The sequence below is a fragment of the Corticium candelabrum genome, chromosome 5, assembly GCF_963422355.1.
Source record: "Corticium candelabrum chromosome 5, ooCorCand1.1, whole genome shotgun sequence".
Classification (NCBI taxonomy): Eukaryota; Metazoa; Porifera; class Homoscleromorpha; order Homosclerophorida; family Plakinidae; genus Corticium; species Corticium candelabrum.
Window position 1 is genome coordinate 1,079,204 of NC_085089.1, and position 25,330 is coordinate 1,104,533.

A 25,330-nucleotide genomic window follows, 5' to 3' on the forward strand; every position below is an offset into this window, starting at 1 on the left:
TAAACACAATCCTAATCAACTTCCACTCGCTACCGCTACCCAGTCAAATCTAACTCAATCAGAATCAATCGCGCTTCTTATACTACCCTAGCTCAGTCAAACACAATACCGGTCCAATGACCAATTACAATCACCGACGTCTAAGTCACATGTCTCTAAGTCACATGTCTCTACGTCACAATCAGTAACATCTATAGGGAGGACCATAATCTAACATTCGCAGAAAACCTACAAAAACTTTAACTTTGCTCTAGGTATGCTCAAGTCGTAATTTCTAACCGTTGGTAAAATATACACCAACTAAGTATCGTGTTTACAGCCATCAGAGGGAGAAGCGGCAACTGTGCGGAATAGCCCGACCCCTGATATTTAGTGCAGAAAACGTCCAAACGCTTGCTTGTATAGTGGCATACTGCCAAGAACAGCCGTCCACGTATACTACAGTAGCAAACGAAAGAACCATACGCAGGTAAACGCGGGACGCGATCTCTTGCAGAAGATACGAGTCATCTAACTAAAAGAGTGTGCGGAATTACCCCGGATTAAGCTACAAGAATCTGATGGATTACCTCCGTTACGCTGACGAGCGCATTCGACGTCTTTTCCATACAAACCGTAAACACTTCGAGGTAGCGAAACTCGTCAAAATAAGCTTGAACGCACAAAAAAGATTCTAATCACATCAGACTGGTCGCGACGCAACCTCGCGTTCCCTGCACGTTCGAACTAGGCGAGCGTGCAATAACCGTTGCAAAAACAGCAGAGGCGTGTCTTGTTGCTATGGAGACAACTTGATTAACCGTTGAAACTCTACTAGCATTAACAAGTGATAAATTTTGGAACGTTTTAGCTGATAGTTTATATGTAACAGTTATGTCATGAATTATAATGATTTTATTTTGTCAGTAGGGGATCAGGCCCCTCATTAATGAATTAAATCCTGTCTTACAAAAGAATTTTGACAAAATACTTGTGTAATAAATTTTAACACAAATTTTATTAATTACGTTAATTAAATGCAAGAAAGTTGTTGCCAAGACAGTTCACAAAACTACTAATGTTCAATAAAACATTTGATTTAGTGTACCATCAGCACTGTGGAAGACTTTGTCACACTCTTGAAAATAAATTTAAATATGCAGTAAAGATAACTTTTCATCACTGCTGCTTTGCCGTCTTGCTCCATACTTGTCACTTTGTAAAGGCAGAGAGTCGTTTCAATCTAATACACAGCAAGACATCGTCTGGATCTAAAATGCTAATGCATGCTTATGTCAATTGCTGATGAGAGACTAGAAACAGGTTTTTGAGATCATTTATAATTTAGTTAGTAATAGCGTAGTTGTATTTGGATATTCTGTATTCTGCAATTAGGCAAATTTAAAGATTACAGTATTTACTAGCAATTATCTAAAAGGCAATATTGATATTAGTAGTTGTAGCATCAAATTGTCGCTTGCATGTGCGATCATTTGTCAAATTGCACTGGCAACCATCTAGAATATTATAAAGTATAATCTCAAACTTCTAGACGGACAGGACTCGACTTTATCGGCATATCTATAGCTATTGTTCAATCTCTTTTAGACATTGTGTAACCATTTTTTGTTTTTCTCATTGGAATAAAATATTATTTCTAGACTATAGAGATGCAATCGGCACACTCGACACTGCAAAAAATTGTGTTAATTAGTTAATCGAGCGATATTTTAATGTAATTAAGAAGACTATGTGGGAACTTGTTTGGCCTGGCCTAAGACAATTTGTTACCCATCGGTATATGACCTAGGCAAGAAACGACGCTAATCTTTACCATCTGCATACAACTCAACACAAACGATATTCACTTGAATGATGAAGAAATAATATAATTAGATGTAGACATGTGGTTACCCCAGGTATATACTCTTAGAACTGGCTGATGCTATAATTGACTGCTACGTTACGTACTTACATGTATACAATCGCCTTCATTATATATATATATATATATATATATATATATATATATATATAATCATATATATATATATATATATATATATATAATTCATATATTCTATAATATAATATAATATTATATATTTCATTATATATAGAACGTAACGAACAAGACACAACAAGTAATTTACGTTAGAATTTCCTACAAGTTTACAATTTCCTACAGGCTTACAGTTTCCTGCAGGTTTAAAATTTCAAAAGATTCCCATCGTAGAAAAAATCGCCTATAAATGCAGCAGACGTGTTGCTAGCGTGTCAGTACGACAATTAAGAGTCAACTGAATTGTTTGTATACGTTAAAGATACAGAATTCTATCCAGAGGTACGTGAAGAAGTGCAGTCAATATGGTTTTTTAAATTCTAGTTAATTAAATAAAAGTTTCTGTTGTCTTTTACTAGAAAATGCAAGCAACTGCAATTGTACTGTCCATTCTATATCTGCTCGTCACGCCAATCAAGCCTACTGCAAACTCTTGTATTACTTCTGACAATCAACACAATACCGTTCTATTAACGATATCTCCCATCTCTCGCCTTATCACTGCAGCCCAGCCAGGAACCACATCTTACTTCGATTACTGTGGAGAGAGTCGCAGTCTTCGCAAGAGAAGTGACGAAGTTGGTGTCGTTCGCGTCAATGATTGCTATGAAGGAATATATCCGAGCATGTGCGATTACAATCCCAACAGAATTCCATCCGAAATCCTGATGGCCGATTGCGGAGAATATGGATCAAACGACAATCGAAGTCGTAGACTAGCGAGATGTATTAAGTACATCAACGGAAAGGCAGTGCGCGGACATTGGCAGCCAATCGCGATGAAGATATCTCTACCATTCAAAACATCGATGACTAGTAGTAATGATTATCAACTCATGACTCAACAGATCTCTTATGCTTGTGATTGCAAGACCACAGAATAATCGAAACTGTGTAACTCATGTATTATAACTTGCTACTATATTATATATTGAGTCTGTATAGGCATGGATGCACGCTGAACACATTGTTCAATAATTGCCATACCATACTATAGTATGGTATATGACGACAACATTAAATGTTTTTAAATGTTTTGTTTTATGAAGCTACAACATTGCTGCGTATATATACATGTATACACATTAATTGACTTACCAGAAAACATCATCAATTAATTAATGAATAGAGATGCCCTGTAAAGTGCTAAAGCCTCGGCTGGTGTACTTGCACACCACATGGCGCTAAGACATGTGTACAGTGTAAGACAGCTGATGCAAGAAGCACAAACGTTCTTGCGTTTAACATCATTGAAAACCTTGTCACGTTGTGAGTAGTACGCCGACATACCGTATTTACACAGCTATTCCTCTGACTGCAATTCAATTTTGCTGGTCGTAATGAGGTGACCCCATGCAGAGCCGCCAGAGCCAAAACAAAACATTAATGTGAGCGTACTTACAGGTCAGCCGCTTCGTTCGACAAACAGACGCTGTCATAGACAATGCACGTTGCCCTTTGCAAATTCCCGTCAAGCGCCAAATTTCTGTTGTGATTTTTGCAACAACACCGCAGCCGCTCAACCACGCACACCGAAGCTGTCAGACTGCAGAACCACTATGCAGAAACACTGTGAAACAAGCAAAATGTTACAAGTCAGGTACAGTTACACCTTCCCTCCATAGCTAAACACCTGATTGTTGGTGGGAAAACATACACACTTGTCTTAGCGCCATGTGGTGTGCATGTACACTAGCAAAGGGTTTACAATGCTTTTCTATTCATTAATTAATTGATGATGTTTACTTGTAAGTTAATTAATGTGTATACATGTATATATACGCAACAATGTTATAGCTTCATAAAACAAAACGTCTAGAACATTTAATGTTGTCGTCATATACCATACTATAGTATGGTATGGCAATTATTGAACAATGTGTTCAGTGTGCATCCATGCCTATACAGACTCAATATATAATATAGTAGCAAGTTATAATACATGAGTTACACAGTTTCGATTATTCTGTGGTCTTGCAATCACAAGCATAAGAGATCTGTTGAGTCATGAGTTGATAATCATTACTACTAGTCATCGATGTTTTGAATGGTAGAGATATCTTCATCGCGATTGGCTGCCAATGTCCGCGCACTGCCTTTCCGTTGATGTACTTAATACATCTCGCTAGTCTACGACTTCGATTGATCGTTTGATCCATATTCTCCGCAATCGGCCATCAGGATTTCGGATGGAATTCTGTTGGGATTGTAATCGCACATGCTCGGATATATTCCTTCATAGCAATCATTGACGCGAACGACACCAACTTAGTCACTTCTCTTGCGAAGACTGCGACTCTCTCCACAGTAATCGAAGTAAGGTGTGGTTCCTGGCTGGGCTGCAGTGATAAGACGAGAGATGGGAGATATCGTTAATAGAACGGTATTGTGTTGATTGTCAGAAGTAATACAAGAGTTTGCAGTAGACTTGATTGGTGTGACGAGCAGATATAGAATGGACAGTACAATTGCAGTTGCTTGCATTTTCTAGTAAAAGACAACAAAATTTTTTACTTAATTAACTAAATTTTAAAACCATATTGACTGCACTTCTTCACGTACCTCTGGATAGAATTCTGTATCTTTAACGTATACGAACAATTCAGTTGACTCTTGTCGTTCTGAAACGCTTGCAACACGTCTGCTGCATTTATAGGCGATTGTTTCTACGAAGGGAATCTTTTGGAAATTGTAAACTTGCAGGAAACTGTAAACCTGTAGGAAATTGTAGACTTGTAGGAAATTCTAACGTAAATTACTTCTTGTGTCTTGTTCGTTATGTTAGAACACCGTGCGTGTGATGTCACATAGCACTACATAAAAGTACCTGTTTAGGAAAATCTTCTCCGTCCGCATACTCAAAACTTTGGACAATTTACAATAGACCACGATGGCACGTAAGAATATACGGAACAACAAATTTCTTACAGGAAAAATTAATAAAAATATTTAAGGTACGTTGAACGTTAGCACTGCAGATAATATCATTAATTATTACTATCCGAATACAAAGATCACTAATGAATTAGAACATATTGAGATGTCAGTGTTAGTCAAACAAACTTGTGGTTTGTCTAGTTACTTATGACACTATTGCGCAAAAAACATTGTTTTAATTTAAACAGCACTACAGTATGTGTATTATGTATTTCTTGCCAATCCAGGCTTCCTTGTGTATATACATTTTTTTTATCTAAAAGCTTCCTGTTTTTACTGTTGATTTTAGCTGTTTACGTCTCAAGTTGAAGTTTACCTTTACTCATCACTAGACCGGAAAATAGACTGAAGTGCAACCCAGAAAACAAACATTTAATTGAACATACAATCTAGAAAAGATCATATCAACCAGACATATAATGTGTAGTATATGTTTATAGCAGTAACAACTAATCCTTAACTGTATATTCTCTGGCTTCATGCGGTTGCAGGAGAACGACTTCCGCGTGTACGTTTGTGGGTTTCTCTACTAGACTCTCTGACTGCCAATTGACAATAAATGAAGCGTACTGCATGTATAAAGCAGAAGCTTGCACGATGCAGTCACACAGTGTCTGTTTCTTGTAAACGTATATAGACAGTCACTTATTCTTCAACAGCCCGTGCATCTCTCGCTGACAGTCTAGCAACAGTGAAGTCGACAAAGTCAAACGATAGACGATCATGTGATTATTTGTATTATGTACGATTGAACGTTGTCTGTGCATAGTGTCTCACTTGTCTTTAGATATGCTTACTGCAGAAACATACTGTTACATTGTGAGTATTTCACCTTGTTCAAGAATGCTCGCGTTCATCTTCAACTTCAAAAACAAGTTAATTAAAACGTCTATTCTATACGTACTTGCAGACATTCAATTGTGAGTAAAGTTTACCTTCATGTTGTTCGTCGTTCTCTAGCCGAGTCGATAGTCTTAGTTTTGTACTATACTTGCTAAAGTCTCCGGCTCTCTTTACCCTATTCAACTTCGATAGATCATGCATCCAGAATATATACTACTGTATGTATACTATCTATATAGAAGGAGTATGGACGCATTCACGTTTCAGAAGCTTAGAGAGCGTACAATGAAAGTGTGACGCACTTTACTAATAATTATTAAGTTAATAACAAAGCTCTACAACAGCCTGCATTTGACAATCGCTTTCAATTGATTCTAGTGTACTGTAAGGCAGATCATTCCACTCTAGCTATGACTCGTATAGCTGTAATGTTGTTGCCTAATGCACTCTAGTGCATGTTTCTAGATCAATACAGTGTACATATATATATATATATAGCTAGTACAATAATTGTAGAATTATTTGTATACACTGTCGCATGCAGTTGCAGATTCCAAATGGCGTTGTACAGATAGTGTGCATTCGGTGGTATTTCCGCTTGCACTCTCTTCCATAGATAAAATCATGCAACGCCTATTTCCTTCCCTAATGTTTCTCGTCAGGTTGCTAGTTGACAAGTAAACTTACCATTAATAGTTTGTTTTATAATAATCAGTAATATAAAATAACTATGTTTTATTAGATAATTTCTTTATAGTTAAGTCTCTGCTTTGTACAAGTTAAGCCATGCACTGCACTCAGTCACAAAAGCTCGTAACTTTTAATTTTACGGTTGACTCTTCGTGTGTAATTTGATATTAACTAAAAGTACATACAAAATGGTGAGTAACAGAAATAATTAGGACTTACATTGCTATACAGGAAATTGCAGTATTAACAATGTACGTCTTCTAGTCAATTGTGTTTAGACAGGAATTGCAAGTTTGCATGTAGTCAACATGCAACTTGAGACTGTTGTTACGGAAAACAGACAAATTTTGAAAAAACACGGAAATCAACCTAAGAGCAAGTAAGATTACCCTACTTCTTTTTTTTGATTTTTAGGAATGATGCAATCTATCTGGACAAGCAGCTGGAATCGCTTCTAGGTGACCAGGTCTCTATCTACAACTAATCATGATTAATATTTCTACGCGGTCAGTCTAACAATTAGATTTGATGTCAAGTGGCTGCCTGGCCCCAACCATGGAAAGCTGGCGACGCCTCTGCCCCAGACAAAGTAAATGGTTAGCACACTAATTGTTGTTATGACTTACTAGATTGTCAGTTTGACACCATTCTTGATCTTGTGTCAAGAAATATTACTCAATGAATCAAATCCTGTCTTACAAAAGAATTTTGACAAAAAACTTGTGTGATAAATTTCAACACAAATTTTATTAATTACGTTAATTAAATGCCAAAAAGTTGTGGCCAAGACAGTTCACAAAGCCACTAATATTCAATGAAACATTTGATTTAGTGTACCATCAGCACTGTGGAAGACTTTGTCACACTCTTGAAAATAAATTTAAATATGCAGTGAAGATAACTTTTTACCACTGCTGCTTTGCCGTCTTGCTTCACGTTTGTCACTTTGTAAAGGCAGAGAGTCGTTTTAATGTAGTACACAGCAAGCCATCGCCTGGATCTAAAATGCTAATGCATGCTTATGGCAATTGCTGATGAGAGACAAGAAACAGGTTTTGAGAGAGTAGTTATAATTTAGTTTGTAATAGCGTAGTTGTATTTGGATATTCTGTATTCTGCAATTAGGCAAATTCAAAGATTACAGTATTTACAAGCAATTATCTAAAAGGCAATATTGATATCAGTAGTTGTAGCCTCAAATTGTCTCTTGCATGTGCGCTCATTTGTCAAATTCCACCGGCAACCATCTAGAATATTATAAAGTATAATCTCGAACTTCTAGACGAACAGGAATAGATTTTATCTGCATGTCTATAGCTATTGTTCAATCTCTTGTAGCAATCGGCACCTCGACATTGCAAAACATTGTGTTAATTAGTTAAGTGAGCGACATTTTACAGTAATTAAGAAGACTATGTGGGAACTTGTTTGGCCTGGCCTAAGATAATTTATTACCCATCGGTTTATGCACTAGGCAAGAAACAACGCAAATCTTTACCATCTGCATACAACTCAACACAAACAATATTCATGATAAAGAAATAATATAATTAGATGTAGACATGTGGTTATTCCTGGTATATACTTTTAGAACTGGCCAGAGGCGGATAGATGGGAGGGGGTCCTGGGGGTCCAGGGGGTCCAGACCCCTCCTCTGCAGTACCGTACCACGCCCACTACAGTTTGCTTATTCACGATTATCAATGAACCGTACTGTTGGATTACTACAACAGGCACAAGGTAACAGGCGAGCAGACCGATTGAAGACTCAGTCCCGGATACTCTTACCCGGATATCGCCACTAGCCAAAATTGATATGTCCGGTGAACGCGTGAAAGAACTCCTTCTGTTTCTGGAAAGGGATACCGTGCCTTCTAATGCTTGGAAAATTTTGGAGGAACTCGGGAGCTTTGATAGGTATGGAAGACCACTACCTAGTTGTGCAGACATCTTTGAAGTTGATGAAGTAGGACGAGCTCTGTATCCACGTGACGCTGATCCAGGTCTTCTACCTCTCAGAGTGTACGGAGACGGGAACTGTCTCTTTCGGTCTGCTTCGCTGCTCTTTTACAGTGATGAAAACAGACATCTTGATCTCCGCTTACGAACAGCAGCAGAACTATGTATGAACAGTCGTCACTACGCTCAAGCTACCGTTCAACGCGCTAGTAGCAGGTGCGCTACTTTTTTGTCGGCAACAGCGCTTTTGTCCTCTACTCTGCAAAGAAACACTAGTCTCGTCTTTTCCAAGGCTTTGGAGTCCTGCTCTTCGCTTCAAGATGCCTACTTTGAAGTAATGCAAGAAGAGATCAGGAATACTTGCAGCTCAGGCTGGTATTCATCAGTCTTACACATACTTGGTTTATCTACAACTGTTGGGACTACAATCAATTTGATTTATCCCATGTACAATGAGGGCATCTCGCCATTTGTTCACACAATCATTAATCCGATGGATGTGGAGAGTGGTAGTGATGCTTCAATCAACATCATGTGGTCTCGACAAGCAGAAAGAATACCATTAGTGCTTGGTTTGAACCAAACCACTTTGTGCCCCTACTTTCTAGTGCAGCAGAACCTTCTAAAACAATTTCTGCTCTCAAGTTCAAGATTCAAGATTTCTTCTCGTCTTCAATTGCTAGTAGACGTCCTGCAAACACAACAGGACATTCTTTAGAAAGAACAGAGACGGTCCACTCTGACAGTGGAAGTGCTGTCACAATCAGAAAATTCACAGAAGCGACTTGCTGTAAATGATACTGTTCAATACAAAACGTGCAGTCCTATTGCCTTTCTAAAAGGTAGTTTAAAATCACCCATGACTGATCTAAGTGCAACTGCAATTTGTGAAGATAAAGGTAGTACCCAATAGTCACGTTTTAGAGGAGATGTCTAATTATTTGATTTTTACAGCTGTCTTTGATCTCGGCGACATAGTTCATTGTCGAACAGCTTTCACATCTCAATAGAAGTGACATATTCTGCTACTTGAAGCATCACACGATACCGGAACAAAAACACATGATAACACAGCAGGTGGTGAAGGGTACAGAAAAAGGAAGAAAACCTTGGCATTCCAAAGGTCGTTGGTTAGATAAATTTTCATGGCTGGCATACAGCTCAAGTGCAAGGTGCGGTCTGTGCAAGTTTTGTATCCTATTTCCACCTTCAGGACGACAGAGTGGGACCTTCGTTAGCAAACCATTTCAGAATCTGCAAAAGCATGTGGTGTCAATGGAAAGCTGCAGACCCATGAGAGTTTGCAGTATCATCGTGATGCTGCCACTCGAGCTCAAGCCTTTATTTTGACATACCACAATCCTGAGCAAAAGATTCAACACCATGAATCACAGCAGGCAAGAGAGAATTATGAAGGAATTTTTCAAGTCTTGTCTGTCATCATAAAAGCCATTTTGTATTGCGGGAGGCAAAACATCGCTCTGCGGGGTCACCGTGATGACTGGACATCTACCTCTTCAAATAAGGGTAACTTTATAGAGCTACTGAAACTCTTTGGAGAGTTTGATGAGGGCCTTCGCATACACCTAGAGAGTGGAAGGAAAAATGCAATGTACACTTTAAAAACAGTTCAGAATCAAGTCATTGCAATCATTGCTGATATGATACGTGAAGAGGTCACAACACATATCAAGGGAGATAATGCTTCTTCTCTATAATTGCTGATGAAGTTACGGAAAAGCATTCTAACAGGGAGATCATGTCTCTATGCCTACGGTTTGTAGCACCGAACAACGACAAGCCTGTAATCAAAGAGGTATTCTTCGACTTATGCTATCTGACAAGAACAACAGGAGTCGCTATTGCTGCTGCTATAAAAGAAAGTCTCAAGACTCACGGTGTCGACATCCAAAAAGCCAGAGGGCAAGCATATGACAGTGCAGCAGCTATGTCATCGGATAAGGCTGGTGTTGCAGCTCGAATTCGTGATGTGGCACCGATGGCAGTGTATACTCACCGCAACAGCCAAATTTTGAACCTGAGTATTGCAGCAAGTTGCAAACTTCCGGAGATTATGAACACGATAGATTCCATCAACTCTTTGTTTCTCTTTTTCAACTCATCGCCCAAAAGGCAGAAATTCATGGAATTGGTGCTGGATGTTGAGAGCGCCCAGACGAGGAAACGACATATAGAAGGACTTTGCAAGACTCGCTGGGTTGAGAGACACACCTGTTTTGAAACATTCCAAGAAATCTATGAGTAAGTTTTGTATCTCTCTGGAGGCTATGTCTTGGCCTCATCTTCATCCTCAACTAGAGTTGGTAACACCCTCGGATTTAACGAGTGAAAAGTGGAACTGGCAAAGGGATAGAGAGACCACAGTCAAGGCGCAGGGATTGCTTGCTTCGCTGCAGAAGCCAGAGTTTATAATGGTCTTTGTTGTTGTGAAGAACTGCCTCCAATTGTTAAGAGGAATGACAGCCAAATTGCAAAAGAAGGATATCGACATTGTTTCAGCATATAATGTGATTGACGACACAAAGAAAAAGATCACTGATCTTAGAGCGAACATCGGCAGGGAGCACGCCGACTGGTACAACGAAGCACAACAAATGGCAAAGAAAGTGGGGGAAGATATCACCATGCCACGTATCACTACAAGGAACGTTTACCGGGCCAACGTGGCAAGTACTTCTACTAGCGACTACTATCAAGTCAACTACACTACAAAGTTTGTAGACCACCTGCACGGTGAATTTGGCACCAGCTTTAGCAATGACCACCAAGTCGGAGAGAAATTGCTTCGCATACTGCCATCCTACATATATACCCAACCATGGGCTGATTTGGACCAAGTCATTCATGATTTGGCGTTGTGGGAAGGTGATCTGTCACACCCTGCCTCTCTGAAGAATGAAATCCGGGACTGGTTTAAACTATGGAGTGACTGTGAGGCAACTGGTCGCGAGACTGTACCTACTAATTTGCTGGATGCACTCTGTCAGTGTGATCCAGATGTCTTCCCCTCCATCCATCGACTTTTGACAATTGGCTGCACACTGCCTATCACTAGCTGTGCGGCCGAAAGGTCCTTCTCTGTTTTAAGACGTACTATGAATTACATGCAGTCGACAATGGGTAGAGACAGACTTACTGGACTTATTCTTATGCACATGCATAGGAATATTGACATCGATCCAAGAAAAGTAGTTTCACGTTTCATTAAGGACCATTCCACCAGAATGTTTACTAGTTCTGTCTTGTTTGATTAGGTTACTATTTATCTAAAACTATTTCGTTCGTATATCGTATCTTCAATTTTCATCAGCAAGAATGTTTAAAAGTTCTTTGTTGTTAGACTAGCTAAAAGATTTCATTAATGTGTGTAATGATAATTAATAAGAGGATTGAATATGTCGTAGTCTACATCGTCTTGAAGAGAATAAAATGTGCTGCACTTGGATCCACGCCTACTCCCGACTTTGTAAGACCCCCTCGTTTACAAAATGCTGCATCCGCCTCTGATGGCTGATGCTATAATTGACTGCTACGTTACGTTCTTACATGTATACAATCGCCTTTATTATATATATATATATATATATATATATATATACCTAAAATAAAAATTATTAGTTGTCAAATGCAACAGTATGGTTGATAACAAAGAAGCCTCGCGAACGGTTTCGTTGTACGTCAACCTTTGCTCCAAGCACTGATGCAAGCATTTATGGGTATTGACCGTCTTACCTGTGTTGTAGATAATCAATGCAGACTAACAATTCAGCGGTATTCAAGACAGAGGTATATAACAAAATCTGGTAAAGTGCTTAATTAAAGAGAAGATGGAACGTCGCGATTCTACATTCGTTTGTCTGCAAGATCCTCACAGTTACAGGTTAGTAGGGTAGAGAGATCTAGATCGCTGCAAATAATTCAATTTTTAAGTTTTAAGTCTGTCTTCATCCATCCATCACTACATTCATATCTCTTATTCGTGTCTTAGCTAGTCCGCCTTTCACACTGCCGATCGTCAAGCAGAAAGTGTAGAAAAGCATACAAAACGGAATCTGTTGTCCTGCAACCGTATGAAGCCAACAAGATAGGCTGTAGGTTCTAGTAGCGTCTGCGTGACTTTCCACGTAATCTTTGCACCATGCACATGCATGCACAGCAGATCAAGACTTCGTTATTCAACATAAATGTTTGCATCATGCAACACGGTGTAAGCACACTAATGACGTGTAAGTGCCGTTTCTAGATGGCATTGCATGCAATTAAATTTTCCGGGTTCACGAGGGATGGGAAACATTCCCAATATAGCAGAGAAACGTAAAGCGAGAGAAATACCAACTAATCGAAGGAATGTTGAAGTTTTGTTTAACAGTTGACGAATTACTAGACTAAGAGCGCAAATCACGTACATTGTTCTCTTAGTTTTAGCCAAAAATTAACGTTTGCTCATAAGTAAAGAGTGCATGTTCAGACCACTAGAGATAGAATTTGTTTGACTAGTAGACACGAGCATTTAGCTAGTGCCGTTTGTTTTAGTAAACTGCTAAATTAGGAATGCTAATCGTTGTTTGTTGATGGAATAGTACCGCTAATCAATTATAATAATCGGCATTAATGATAGCGCAACTACACACATAAATTTGATAAGTTTCATTGACGTCTTACAAAGACCTGCGGACAAAAGCATATCAATCGATTTGTCGCATACGTCTCGTCATGGTCTATTATTATTTTAGAGAACACGAAAGAGAAAGATTCTAACTCTAGACAAGTAATTGAGAAATGAGGTCACATGATGTGTAAAGCACGATTGCTGACAAACAAGAGAATGCTAGCTACACGTGATCCATTAATTAATCAATTAGTAGAAGTTCAAGAATTCCCACACAATCCCACTAAACAATATATAAGATACAGTCGACGTGATGTTAGTGTGTCAGAACGGCAAGCGTCAATTGCAACTTCGTTGTTTGTGAATTTGAAGCAACAATACTCTACATCAGTCGAGGTGATCAGAGTCGCAACGGTGTATACTTCATCATCGTTTAATTTAACTAATTGTGATTTTCATTTCTAAGCAAAGAAAATGCAAGCCATTACAATTGTGTTGTCTACTCTATATCTATGTATACTTGTCATACCAGTCACGTCTTCTGCAAATTCTTGTATTCGTTCTGTCGATCAACAAGAAGACACTTTCTGTTGTGAACGCGTCTCGTCTCTCGTCTTGTCAGTCCGGCCAAACCAGGATCAATGTTTTACTCTCATTACTGTGGAGAGAGTCGACACATCGACGGCACTAGAAGTAGTGGTCTTGTTCGCGTCAATGATTGTTACGAAGGAATATATCCGAGCATGTGCGATTACAATCCCAACCGAATTCCATCCAAAATACAGATGAAGGACTACGGAAAATGTGGATCAAACGACAATCGAAGTCGTAGACTAGCGAGATGTATTAAGTACATCAACGGAAAGGCAGTGCGCGGACATTGGCAGCCAATGGCGATGAATATATCTCTACCATTCAAAACGTCGACTAGTAAGACTTATCAACTCATGACTCAGAAGACCTCTTATGCCTGTGATTGTCATACTACAAGAAAATGACTCATGCATGCAGGCTAAGACAACGTAAAGTCGATGACAGTTAACTGCGGGCACGTCTATGATAAAGTAGCAGTAGAATACAAATATTGCACGAGGATATTTTTATGTGCATTCAATCTACATATATTTTTGAGTAATCTATGATTACAAATTGGTTGATAATTAAATGACTACATGCATACGCGTACTTATTAAAATGATTTAGTATTTCAGTTCGTCTTTACGCGGCAAATGAGCGTGTAGTATCTAAGAGGTACACTCTACATGCAAGTGACACACATCTTCACCCTTCAAGCTTCAACAGCCCATCTATACCGATGATGGCACTAAACAGAAAAAGCATTTATCAGCAAAGAAGAATATTCTGTCTTAGATAATGATTGACATTTTACATTAATTAATGGTTCTTAGTTTATGACCTGAAATACTTACACACACACACACACACACACACACGCACGCACGCACGCACGCACACACACACACGTGTGCGCGCGCACGGACGGGCATGTACGTACGTGCAATGGATAGATACAACTCTTTTCGTTTAGTCGTTTTATTTCGACAAAAATATTAGCTAGATCACGTTGCTACAGCGCAATATTTCAAGCGTTTACAACTAGATACAGTTATATATATATATATATATATATATATATATATATATATATAAGATTCTGTTGTGTACACAGTCTGATGTCAACATATATGTGCACGTTGATGATCACAAACGAGTAGCGTTTGCCAGATAACGCCGGGAATGTCATGCGTGCATTTGTAATCTGTTGCAGCAGTATAGATATACTAACATGCATATTTATTCATATCAAACTATATACTTTGCTAGAAAATTGACAAAATTGTTATTATCTATAGTTATGTACAAAATGATTGGTAAAGTCTGCATGTAAGTTGTAACTGCGGTATATTTATTGAAATTATGTATCTAATTAGAGATAATACCGTAGAACTCTAGAGAATATAAATAATATAATCCAATTTGAAGGTATACTAATAGATGATCTGTGGCATGACAGCACTTACTGGTTCACTACACAGCGTATTAAAAAATTTAAAAATTCTGTTTACATCAAATTTTGAGAACAATTATTGCGTGAAAATTAGAGATTAATTAAAAAGCGTTACATCTGCGCTTTAGCGATATTTCTGAACATGCAGCGACTATAATAATTCTTAGTCAACAACCAGGCGTCTAGGGAGCAAAGGTGTAGCTGTACTTGACTTGTAACATTTTGTTTGTTCCACAGTGTTTCTGCACTGTGGTTCTGCAGTCTGACAGCTTGAATTTTTGATTGCAAAAGCACAACAGAAATTTGGCTCTTGACCGGAATTGGCGAAGAGGAATGTACATAATTTGTCTATGACAGCGTCTGTTTGTCGGACGAAGCGGCTAACCTGTAAGTACGCTCAGATTAATGTTTTGTCTTGGCTCTGGCGGTTCTGCATGGGGTCACCTCATTACGACCACCAAAATTGAATTGCAGTTAGAGGGATAGCTGTGTAAATACGGTGCGTAGCCGTACTCCTCACCACGTGATGGGATTGTCAATGGTGTCAAATGCAAGAGCGTTTGTGCTTCTTGCCTCAGCTGTCTTACACTGTACACATGTCTTAGCGCCGTGTGGTGTGCACATGTACACCAGCCGAGGGTTTAGCACTTTACAGAGCTTCTCTCTATTCATTAATTAATTGATGATGTTTTTTTGTAAGTTAATTAATGTGTATACATGTATATAAACGCAACAATGTTATAGCTTCATAAAACAAAACATTTACAAACATTTAATGTTGTCGTCATATACCATACTATAGTATGGTATGGCAATTATTGAACAATGTGTTCAGTGTGCATCCATGCCTATACAGACTCAATATATAATATAGTAGCAAGTTATAATACATGAGTTACACAGTTTCGATTATTCTGTGGTCTTGCAATCACAAGCATAAGAGATCTGTTGAGTCATGAGTTGATAATCATTACTACTAGTCATCGATGTTTTGAATGGTAGAGATATCTTCATCGCGATTGGCTGCCAATGTCCGCGCACTGCCTTTCCGTTGATGTACTTAATACATCTCGCTAGTCTACGACTTCGATTGTCGTTTGATCCACATTTTCCGCAGTCGGCCATCAGGATTTCGGATGGAATTCTGTTGGGATTGTAATCGCACATGCTCGGATATATTCCTTCATAGCAATCATTGACTCGGACGACACCAACTTCGTCACTTCTCTTCTCTCGTACAACACCACTGCTTGTAGCATTGTCAGCGTTGCGACGACTGCGACTCTCTCCACAATAATTGGAGTAAGATGTGCTTCCTGGCTGGGCTGGAGTAATAAGACGAGAGATGGGAGATATCGTTAATAGAACGGTATTGTGTTGATTGTCAGAAGTGATACAAGAGTTTGCAGTAGACTTGATTGGTGTGACGAGCAGATATAGAATCGACAGCACAATTGCAGTTGCTTGCATTTTCTAGTAAAAGACAACAGAAACGTTTCGTTAATTAACTAAATTTTAAAACCATATTGACTGCACTTCTTCACGTACCTCTGGATAGAATTCTGTATCTTTAACGTATACGAACAATTCAGTTGACTCTTGTCGTTCTGACACGCTAGCAACACGTCTGCAGCATTTATAAGCGATTGTTTCTACGAAGGGAATCTTTTGGAAATTGTAAACCTGCAGGAAGCTGCAAACCTGTAGGAAATTGTAGACTTGTAGGAAATTCTAACGTAAATTACTTCTTGTGTCCTGTTTAGAACACCGTGCGTGTGATGTCACATAGCACCACATAAAAGTACCTGTTTAGGAAAATCTTCTCCGTCCGCATACTCGAAACTTGGGACAATTTACAATAGGCCACGATGGCATGTATGAATAAACGGAAAACAAATTTCTTACAGGAAAAATTAATAAAAATATTTAAGGTACGTTGAACGTTAACATTGCAGACAATACCATTAATTATTACAATCCGAATACAAAGATCACTAATGAATTAGAACATTGTGAGATCGCAGTGTTAGTCAAACAAACTTGTGGTTTGTCTAGTTACTTATGACACGATTGCACAAAAAACATTGCTTTAATTTAAACAGCACTACAGTATGTGTATTATGTATTTCTTGCCAATCCAGGCTTCCTTGTGTATATACTACCATTTGATCTAAAAGCTTCCTGTTTTTACTGTTGACTTTAGCTGTTTACGTCTCAAGTTGAGGTTTACCTTTTCTCATCACTAGACCGGAAAATAGACTGAAGTGCAACCCAGAAAACAAACATTTAATTGAACATACAATCTATAAAAGACCATATCACCCAGACATACAATGTGTAGTATATGTTTATAGCAGTAACAACTAATCCTTAACTGTATATTCGCTGGCTTCATGCGGTTGCAGGAGAACGACTTCCGCGTACGTTATTGGGTTTCTCTACTAGACTCTCTGATTGCCAATTGACAATAGAAGAAGTGTATACTGCATGTATAAAGCAGAAGCTTCTCGATGCAGCCACACAGTGTCTGTTTCTTGTAAACGTATATAGACAGTCACTCATTCTTCAACAGCGTGTGCATCTCTCTCTGACAGTCTAGCAACAGTGAAGTCGACAAAGTCAAACGATAGACGATCATGTGATTATTTGTATTATGTACGATTGAACGTTGTCTGTGCATAGTGTCTCACTTGTCTTTTAGATATACTTACTGCAGAAACATACTGTTACATTGTGAGTATTTGATCTTGTTCAAGAATGCTCGCGTTCATCTTCAACTTCAAAAACAAATTAATTAAAATGTCTATTCTATACGTACTTGCAGACATTCAATTGTGAGTAAAGTTTACCTTCATGTTGTTCGTCGTTCTCTAGCCGAGTCGATAGTCTTAGTCTTGTACTATACTTGCTAAAGTCTCCGGTTCTCTTGTACCCTATTCAACTTCGATAGATCATGCATCCAGAATATATACTACTGTATGTATACTATCTATATAGAAGGAGTATGGACGCATTCACGTTTCAGAAGCTTAGAGAGCGTACAATGAAAGTGTGACGCACTTTACTAATAATTATTAAGTTAATAACAAAGCTCTACAACAGCCTGCATTTGACAATCGCTTTCAATTGATTCTAGTGTACTGTAAGGCAGATCATTCCACTCTAGCTATGACTCGTATAGCTGTAATGTTGTTGCCTAATGCACTCTAGTGCATATTTATAGATCAAGACAGTGTACATATATATATATATATATATATATATATATAGCTAGTACAATAATTGTAGAATTATTTGTATACACTGTCGCATGCAGTTGCAGATTTCAAATGGTGTTGTACAGATAGTGTGCATTCGGTGGTATTTCCGCTTGCACTCTCTTCCCATAGATAGATACAATCATACAAAGCCTATTTTCTTCCCTAATGTTTCTCGTCAGGTTGCTAGTTGGCAAGTAAAACTTACCATTAATAGTTTGTTTCATAATTATCAGTAATATAAAATAACTGTATGTATTTATTAGATAATTTCTTTATAGTTAAATCTCTGCTTTGTACGAGTTAAGCCATGCGCTGCACTCAACGACAAAGCTCGTGACTTTTAATTTTATGGTTGACTCTTCGTGTGTAATTTGATATTAACTAAAAGTACATACAAAATGGTGAGTAACAGAAATAATTAGGACTTACATTGCTATACAGGAAATTGCAGTATTAATAATGTACGTCTTCTAGTCAATTGCGTCTAGGCAGGAACTGCAAGTTTGCATGTAGTCAACATGCAACTTGAGACTGTTGTTACGGAAAACGGACAAACTCTCGAGAAGAAACACGGAAATTTACCTAAGAGCAAGCTGGATTACCCTCCTTTTTTTGATTTTTAGGGATATTCACTTGTACGTCATATACAACTGCGAGTGCTGGACGAAGCTATCAATTGGTTGGTCTAGCTTGGTTTCATGGTTTACTTAATTAAGTAGAGAGAGAGACGAGATGAATAATTTTTTTACTTGAACAATCCGATGGCCTCTCGTTGCGCGAAGGGAACGTCAAGCAACGTAAAAAAATAAAAAAACTGCAAGCGCGGTGTTTAGCTTTAGTACGCGTCAACGGAAGTCGAAAACGAGGAGGGGCTGGCTGGCTGCGCGCGAGTCGTACTTGTACACGTGTACCTCGCGTGCGCGTCATCAAAATGCGGCATTCATTGATGACGCGAGATTAACATAGCCTCGCCCAAGACGCAGTGTGGATTGCAGCCCCGAATGCGCTTCCATCACCACTGTGTTAGTCTGGTACCGCCCCTTGCGGTCAGCGCTAGTCATTTTCCTAGTGACATGATTATGGTCAGTTACAAGTATACTTTGTCGGCATAGTAGATTACAGGAAACGACTGTCGCTTGAAATCTTCGCTAATTTGAGTGCAGTACGTGCAGCAGTCCAATGCATTGCAGTAGAGGCATATGACGCATTGCAGCTTCAACTGGGAACCTGTGTACGCGTTCAAAGGCGTATGATGCACTGCAAGTGCCATTTCACCGGCTGCAATCTCTTACTAACGCTTGACAGCGGCCTAAAATCGCAATTTCGACACGTACAGAGGCTAGAACAACGTCAAAGTCCAATCGAAAGCTCAGTTCCTAGCTAATAACATTAGTATGACACGCGCTGAAGAATTTCATTACATATTTACTCCCCCCAGGAAGGCGGTACCGGACCAGACGTAGTGGTGATGGAAGTGCATCCGGGGCTGCAATCCACACTGCGACTGGGGCGAGGCTAGCATGGCGGCCGCGTCTAGCATGGCGGCCGCGTCTGGAAGTGAAGTTGCTAGCAGCATGGACTTGAGTGTTCTACGCTACAGTAACGTGTGGGAAGATCATGCTGTGCTCGAAACGGCGCTAAACGTTCAACCAGATGACGATGTTTTGTCTGTAGCGAGCTGCGGGGACAATGCACTCAATCTTCTCCTCGCAGGAGAGCCCCGTTCTGTTACTGCTATTGATATGAGCGAGGCTCAGATTGCAGTGGTGCAACTCAAATTGGCAGCAATACGACATTTGCCTTCACATCGCGATTTTTTGACTTTGTTGGGGAAAGATGGTTTGTCGGAGCGACGGTTGGATATCTACACTAGTCTTAAGGCTTATCTTCCTTCGTCTTGTTCATCATACTTTGACTCTCGCTTGAGTCTTATTGAAGATGGACTTGCGTCATCTGGACGTTTGGAGAAGTTCCTTGCAGGTTTCCCACTGGGCTGCTTTTCCAAGGTCACTCAGTCTCAAGTAGATTTGCTCTTCAATTCAAAAGATTTGCAGCAACAGTGCAAGATCTTTGAGTCATTTCCTCTCGACGAATTGAAGAAAGATTTTTTGGAATTTAATTCATTTGATCGTGTTGCCAGACATGCTCGTCATCCTGCTCAAATGAAATACATCAGAGATAGCAATTATGGTGACAGCTTGTGGCTCAGATTTGTACACGTTGCTACTGAAATTCCCATTCAAACCAATTGCTACTTTTCTTGGTTATTTAATGGATACACTACGACACATCCTGCTGATCCACCCTATCTTCAGGAAAAGAATTATGTTCGTCTTCGTTCTCTTGTGGATCGTGTGACTGTTATTGAGGACACATTGGAAAACCATCTTGATCAGGCTACCGGTCAATCATCATTTAGCAAAGCTAATTTATCTGATATATTTGAATATATGAGTGAAGATCATGCTGATGCTGTGTTTCATCTTCTGGTGTCAAAGTGTCGACCAGGAGGGCGACTGGCATACTGGAATCTTTTCACACCACGTCAGGCTCCGGACAGTTTAATGAAAGGACAGTTAACATCATTGTCCGAAATAGCTAGTCGTCTCCACAGTGAAGACAGGGTATACTTCTATTCGTCATTTCACGTGGAAGAGGTTGCCAAGTAAGAGTAAACACTGTTGGGTCTCAAGTCTTGTCAATAGCATTTATGTAGAAAGACCATTATCTCAAAGCCCTGTGCTCTGTCTACATCTGCCAATCATGACTGGACTGCTGCACAAGAGATGCATGGTTGTCTTTGACTGGATTGCGTGCATGCTTACTCAATAAGCTGATTTGTTATGCGTTTTATACATTTTTCAGTGTTTCAAGTTTTACATAATAGCAGCCAGCATGGAATTGTATCACATATAAGTTCAGTTCTCTTTCAATCTGACTCTACTGCAGAATACAAAAGTTCATTTCTGATACATACAAATCATTTGAAACGTTTTCTAGCTTATAGTTTTTATTCAATGCAACTAAATTCTACTTTCAGTTCAGTCTGCATTTTATTTAGGACGACAAACACACCCAATAGAAATTGACTGATTGATGAGATGATAAACGTTTGAGTCTGATTGTTTGAATGGTAACGGTATCGTTATATAGATTGGCTTCCAGTAGCCAGTGACGTTCTTTCCCCGCGCATGTGTGCTACATTTCGGCTTTGGACGGCTTCGATTGTCTTGTCCTCCGCATTTCCCGCAATCCGGCATCTGTATATGTGATGGAATTCTGTTAGGGTTATAATCACACATTGTGGGGTATTTGCTTTTGTAACAATCATTAACGTGGGGAAGACCAGCTCCATGGCTGCGTTTCCGTCTGACCATTTTGTTCTGTACGTTTACTGGAGTATCCCGCCGATATTTTCGAAGTTCTCCGCAGTACTTGAAGTAGTTGATCGATCCCGATCTGGCTGGTTTCATGAGTTCCTGAGATGTAATGTTGGTTAGCAGTATAGCTGCGTCCTTACGTTGATTGACGCAAAAAGTTTCACTAGAAACGTTACGGGCATCGTCGGTGTCGTTACGGTTTCGGCTCTGTTCCGCTGTTGCAAGAGATGCCACCAATATACAAAGGATGGGAATCACAACGACTGCTTTCATGATATTCTGCGGGGAAGCAAGTACATTTTTAAAAAGAGCCATCTTCTAAATGCATTGTATACGACTGCTAGCTACTGTACCTTGGTCATTCTTGGAGACTGTCTAGAAGACTGAGTGATGAGACTCGCCTCGTGCTGAGATTGATATAGCAAGTGGTTTGTTCTGGATGTCTGGACTGCTCACAACAGTCTCTATATATACGGTATCTCTTCGGTCTTGTCAGGGAATTGTTCGTTTCTCAGGCTGTATAATTATTCAACCGGGTACACAGTGCCCTTAAAAATTTACGAGGAGAAAACTTGTTTTATATTTCTCTGTGATGATGAGAAGGATCAACGCCATGGAGTAATTTTATCCTTTCCCTGTTCTGCTACATACATTTTCAAGCAAGAAAAACAAGCTCAGTAGTTTTGCCTAATTGTTCAATCAATAGGCATATTGCATCGTCACGAGATCGTACAGTAATCGTGTTTATGTTTGTGTTGTCATCGGTTTATTGATTAATTAAATGATCGAGGACGGACATAGACACCGCAATTGCAAAAATGTTAGAGTCTAGATTCGTAAACAATGAGATGCTCTTCGAAAGAGTTTGCAACTTAAGTTAACTCAATAATGACCGTTGTCTTATTAACATGCATATTGTCGCATTGGCAAGGGATTGGATTCTCAGGATGGATGGCGTCATGCAGCTGACGAAGTGAAATATATTGTTGTGGTCTAGTCGACGATATCGTTACTACATTTATAGACATCAACTTCACGCATTCAGCGTGAGTTTCCGTGTCGCGACTAAATCTCGCGATTTCACGGTGACTCTCGGGTGATAGATATATTTCATTTGCTCTATACATACGTGTATAGAGGGAAACGAGAAAGTTACACTGCAGAGATTGGAATTATTACAGACTCTATCATCACTTCCAAAATTTGATCACATGTCACTTGACAAAATTATTGGCTCAGAATACTGTGCATGTCTAGGAGGGTAAAGACGATGACAGTGCCTAGGATATATAACGTATACACGAAAACTTACATGCCAAGACATATCTGTGTAACACACGGACGTCTTTCCTGCGTCTTCTTAAATTCTTTCGCAATATCCTCAACCCTGTAAAGTGTACTGTAGCAACAGCTTGCACACGTGACTCGTGCTTGCATGCCTACATAGAGTCCCCTGAAGAAGAGCAAAAATGTTTAGTTAGTGTCGACGCAAACCCTTCCCTAAGTTTCGCGGCAGCGTCGATCTACAGGTCATGTTGTCTTAACAACTCTCTGTCAACAGCTAGCGAAATCTTAGGTCCGTTAGCGCATCTTAATCTTAGACTCCGTTCAGTGTGTGTGTGTGTGTGTGTGTGTGTGTGTGTGTGTGTGTGTGTGTGTGTGTGTGTGTGTGTGTGTGTGTGTGTGTGTGTGTGTGTGTGTGTGTGTGTGTGTGTGTGTGTGTGTGTGTGTGTGTGTATTATATATATATATATATATATATATATATATATATATATATATATATATATATAATATATATTAGACATGTATACCTATATGTTTACTCTAGTCCGTTAATTAACGGTTCTCGAAAATAGCTGGACACAGAGCTTATTTGTTTGGCGCAATTTGAGCATTGACTTAATTAGGCCGTTTGGACGGTTCCGCTTTTTCATAACTTAGGGCGCTTTCACACACAGGGCTAAATCGAGGTAACTTTGGGTTTAGACTCCAATTACCCCAGTCGTGTGAACGCGAGTTTAGTAAACCCAAGTTAACTTGGGTTAATTAAGACTAGGGTTAAACGACGGTTAAGCTAACCCTGGCTCTGGCTAGGGTTAGACCGGGTTAATTAATTAAAACGGGTTAGAGTGAAGTTAAGATAAGACACGCCCTAATATGTGCAAAACACGCCATAGGATCGATCGCGCCAACCTAAAAATGGCTTCTTCTTCTCGTTACTGCTTTCTTATTCTCAAGCAGAAACTTCAAGTAATCGATGTATTCGCTCTAGATCTTCTGCATCTAATTACCAGTGTTCTACGTGTAAACGCAAGTTGGGTGGAGTGCGGTTATCATATCTCTACCCGAGTTATCGTCTAAACGCTCTATAGTCTAGATAGATACCGTCACTTTAGTATTAACTAGATGCAACTAATTGCCGAGCGTAGCGAGGCTTCTAATCCGGGTCGCACAACAGAAATGGGCGTAGTTCTATATGAGTCTCCATCGAGCTTCTGGTGTGTGTGTGTGTGTGTGTGTGTGTGTGTGTGTGTGTGTGTGTGTGTGTGTGTGTGTGTGTGTGCGTGTGTGTGTGTGTGTGTGTGTGTGTGTGTGTGTGTGTGTGTGTGTGTGTGTGTGTGTGTGTGTGTGTACACACAAATCTCAAATTTCTCCTCCCCACGACCACGTTTCATGATAAGACCTACCTAAAAAATCGTTTCCGTGTCCGACTACAGATGAGTCTAAGAACGATTCGTTTATGTGACCAAACCACGAAGAAAATGCTTCATCAAGTTCCGTCGCCCCATCCTTTTGTATTGTAGCTAGGGATTGTGTGTACGTGACAACCAAGAAACACCTTCAGGAGTTGAATGCCACCTACAGTCAACTATTCACACGTCCAATACTACAGTATGATCAATCCTTTACTACACTGTGCTGCATCTAACACTGTTGATAGTCAATGTTTGCTGATATCAATTTCTATGTCAGTAAATACCATACCACTGTCGTTACAACGGAACCGAGTCCATGCCTAGACTGTACATTTGATCACGATCGCAAAAACGACGACTACCTATACCAGGCCTGTATAATTAGTCTAGACTACTAGCTAGGAAGTTTGCATGTTTACTTCCATGACAGCTAGGGTTTCAGCAAATACGTATTGTCTAGCTAGGACTCGGCGTTTCAGTAGACGGTCTGAAAACTCCGTTGGACGTGTTACTCACGAACGCGAGGCGCCTACGGATACCGTACAACTAGTTTATAATTATCTAAATAAATAAAGACATCGATCATCACATCGACTGCAGCTAATTATCTAGCACCAGCGATCACAATGAGCGCATGGGCTGCATTCCAATTGTCCGTCCGATCTCACGACTAGTGCGTTCCTTGGTTGGTCCACAGCAGTATTACAGTAACCCAACAATAGCTCATGCGCGCCTTGGGTTAGTCTGCACAGTCATGGCTGTACGTACGAAGTGACCGGTGTACACGGTGGACAACTTGAAGCGACAGACACATCTGCAGGATTCCGAGGCAACAATATCTGCGCAAGCGCAATCACTTGCG

At 39.6% G+C, this 25,330-nt stretch overlaps 1 protein-coding gene across 1 annotated transcript; it reads left to right on the forward strand.

Moving 5' to 3' along the window:
* Positions 1-19,903: 19,903 nt before the first annotated feature.
* LOC134180064 (uncharacterized) lies at positions 19,904-21,438 on the forward strand. Its single transcript, XM_062647144.1, has one exon. The coding sequence runs from the start codon at positions 19,910-19,912 to the stop codon at positions 21,056-21,058; it is 1,149 nt and encodes a 382-aa protein (XP_062503128.1). The 5' UTR covers positions 19,904-19,909; the 3' UTR covers positions 21,059-21,438.
* Positions 21,439-25,330: the final 3,892 nt, after the last annotated feature.

What these genes read in the sequence shown, in the direction of transcription:
- LOC134180064 (XM_062647144.1), top strand. Translation starts at nt 19,910, where the DNA reads ATGGCGGCCGCGTCTAGCATGGCGGCCGCGTCTGGAAGTGAAGTTGCT.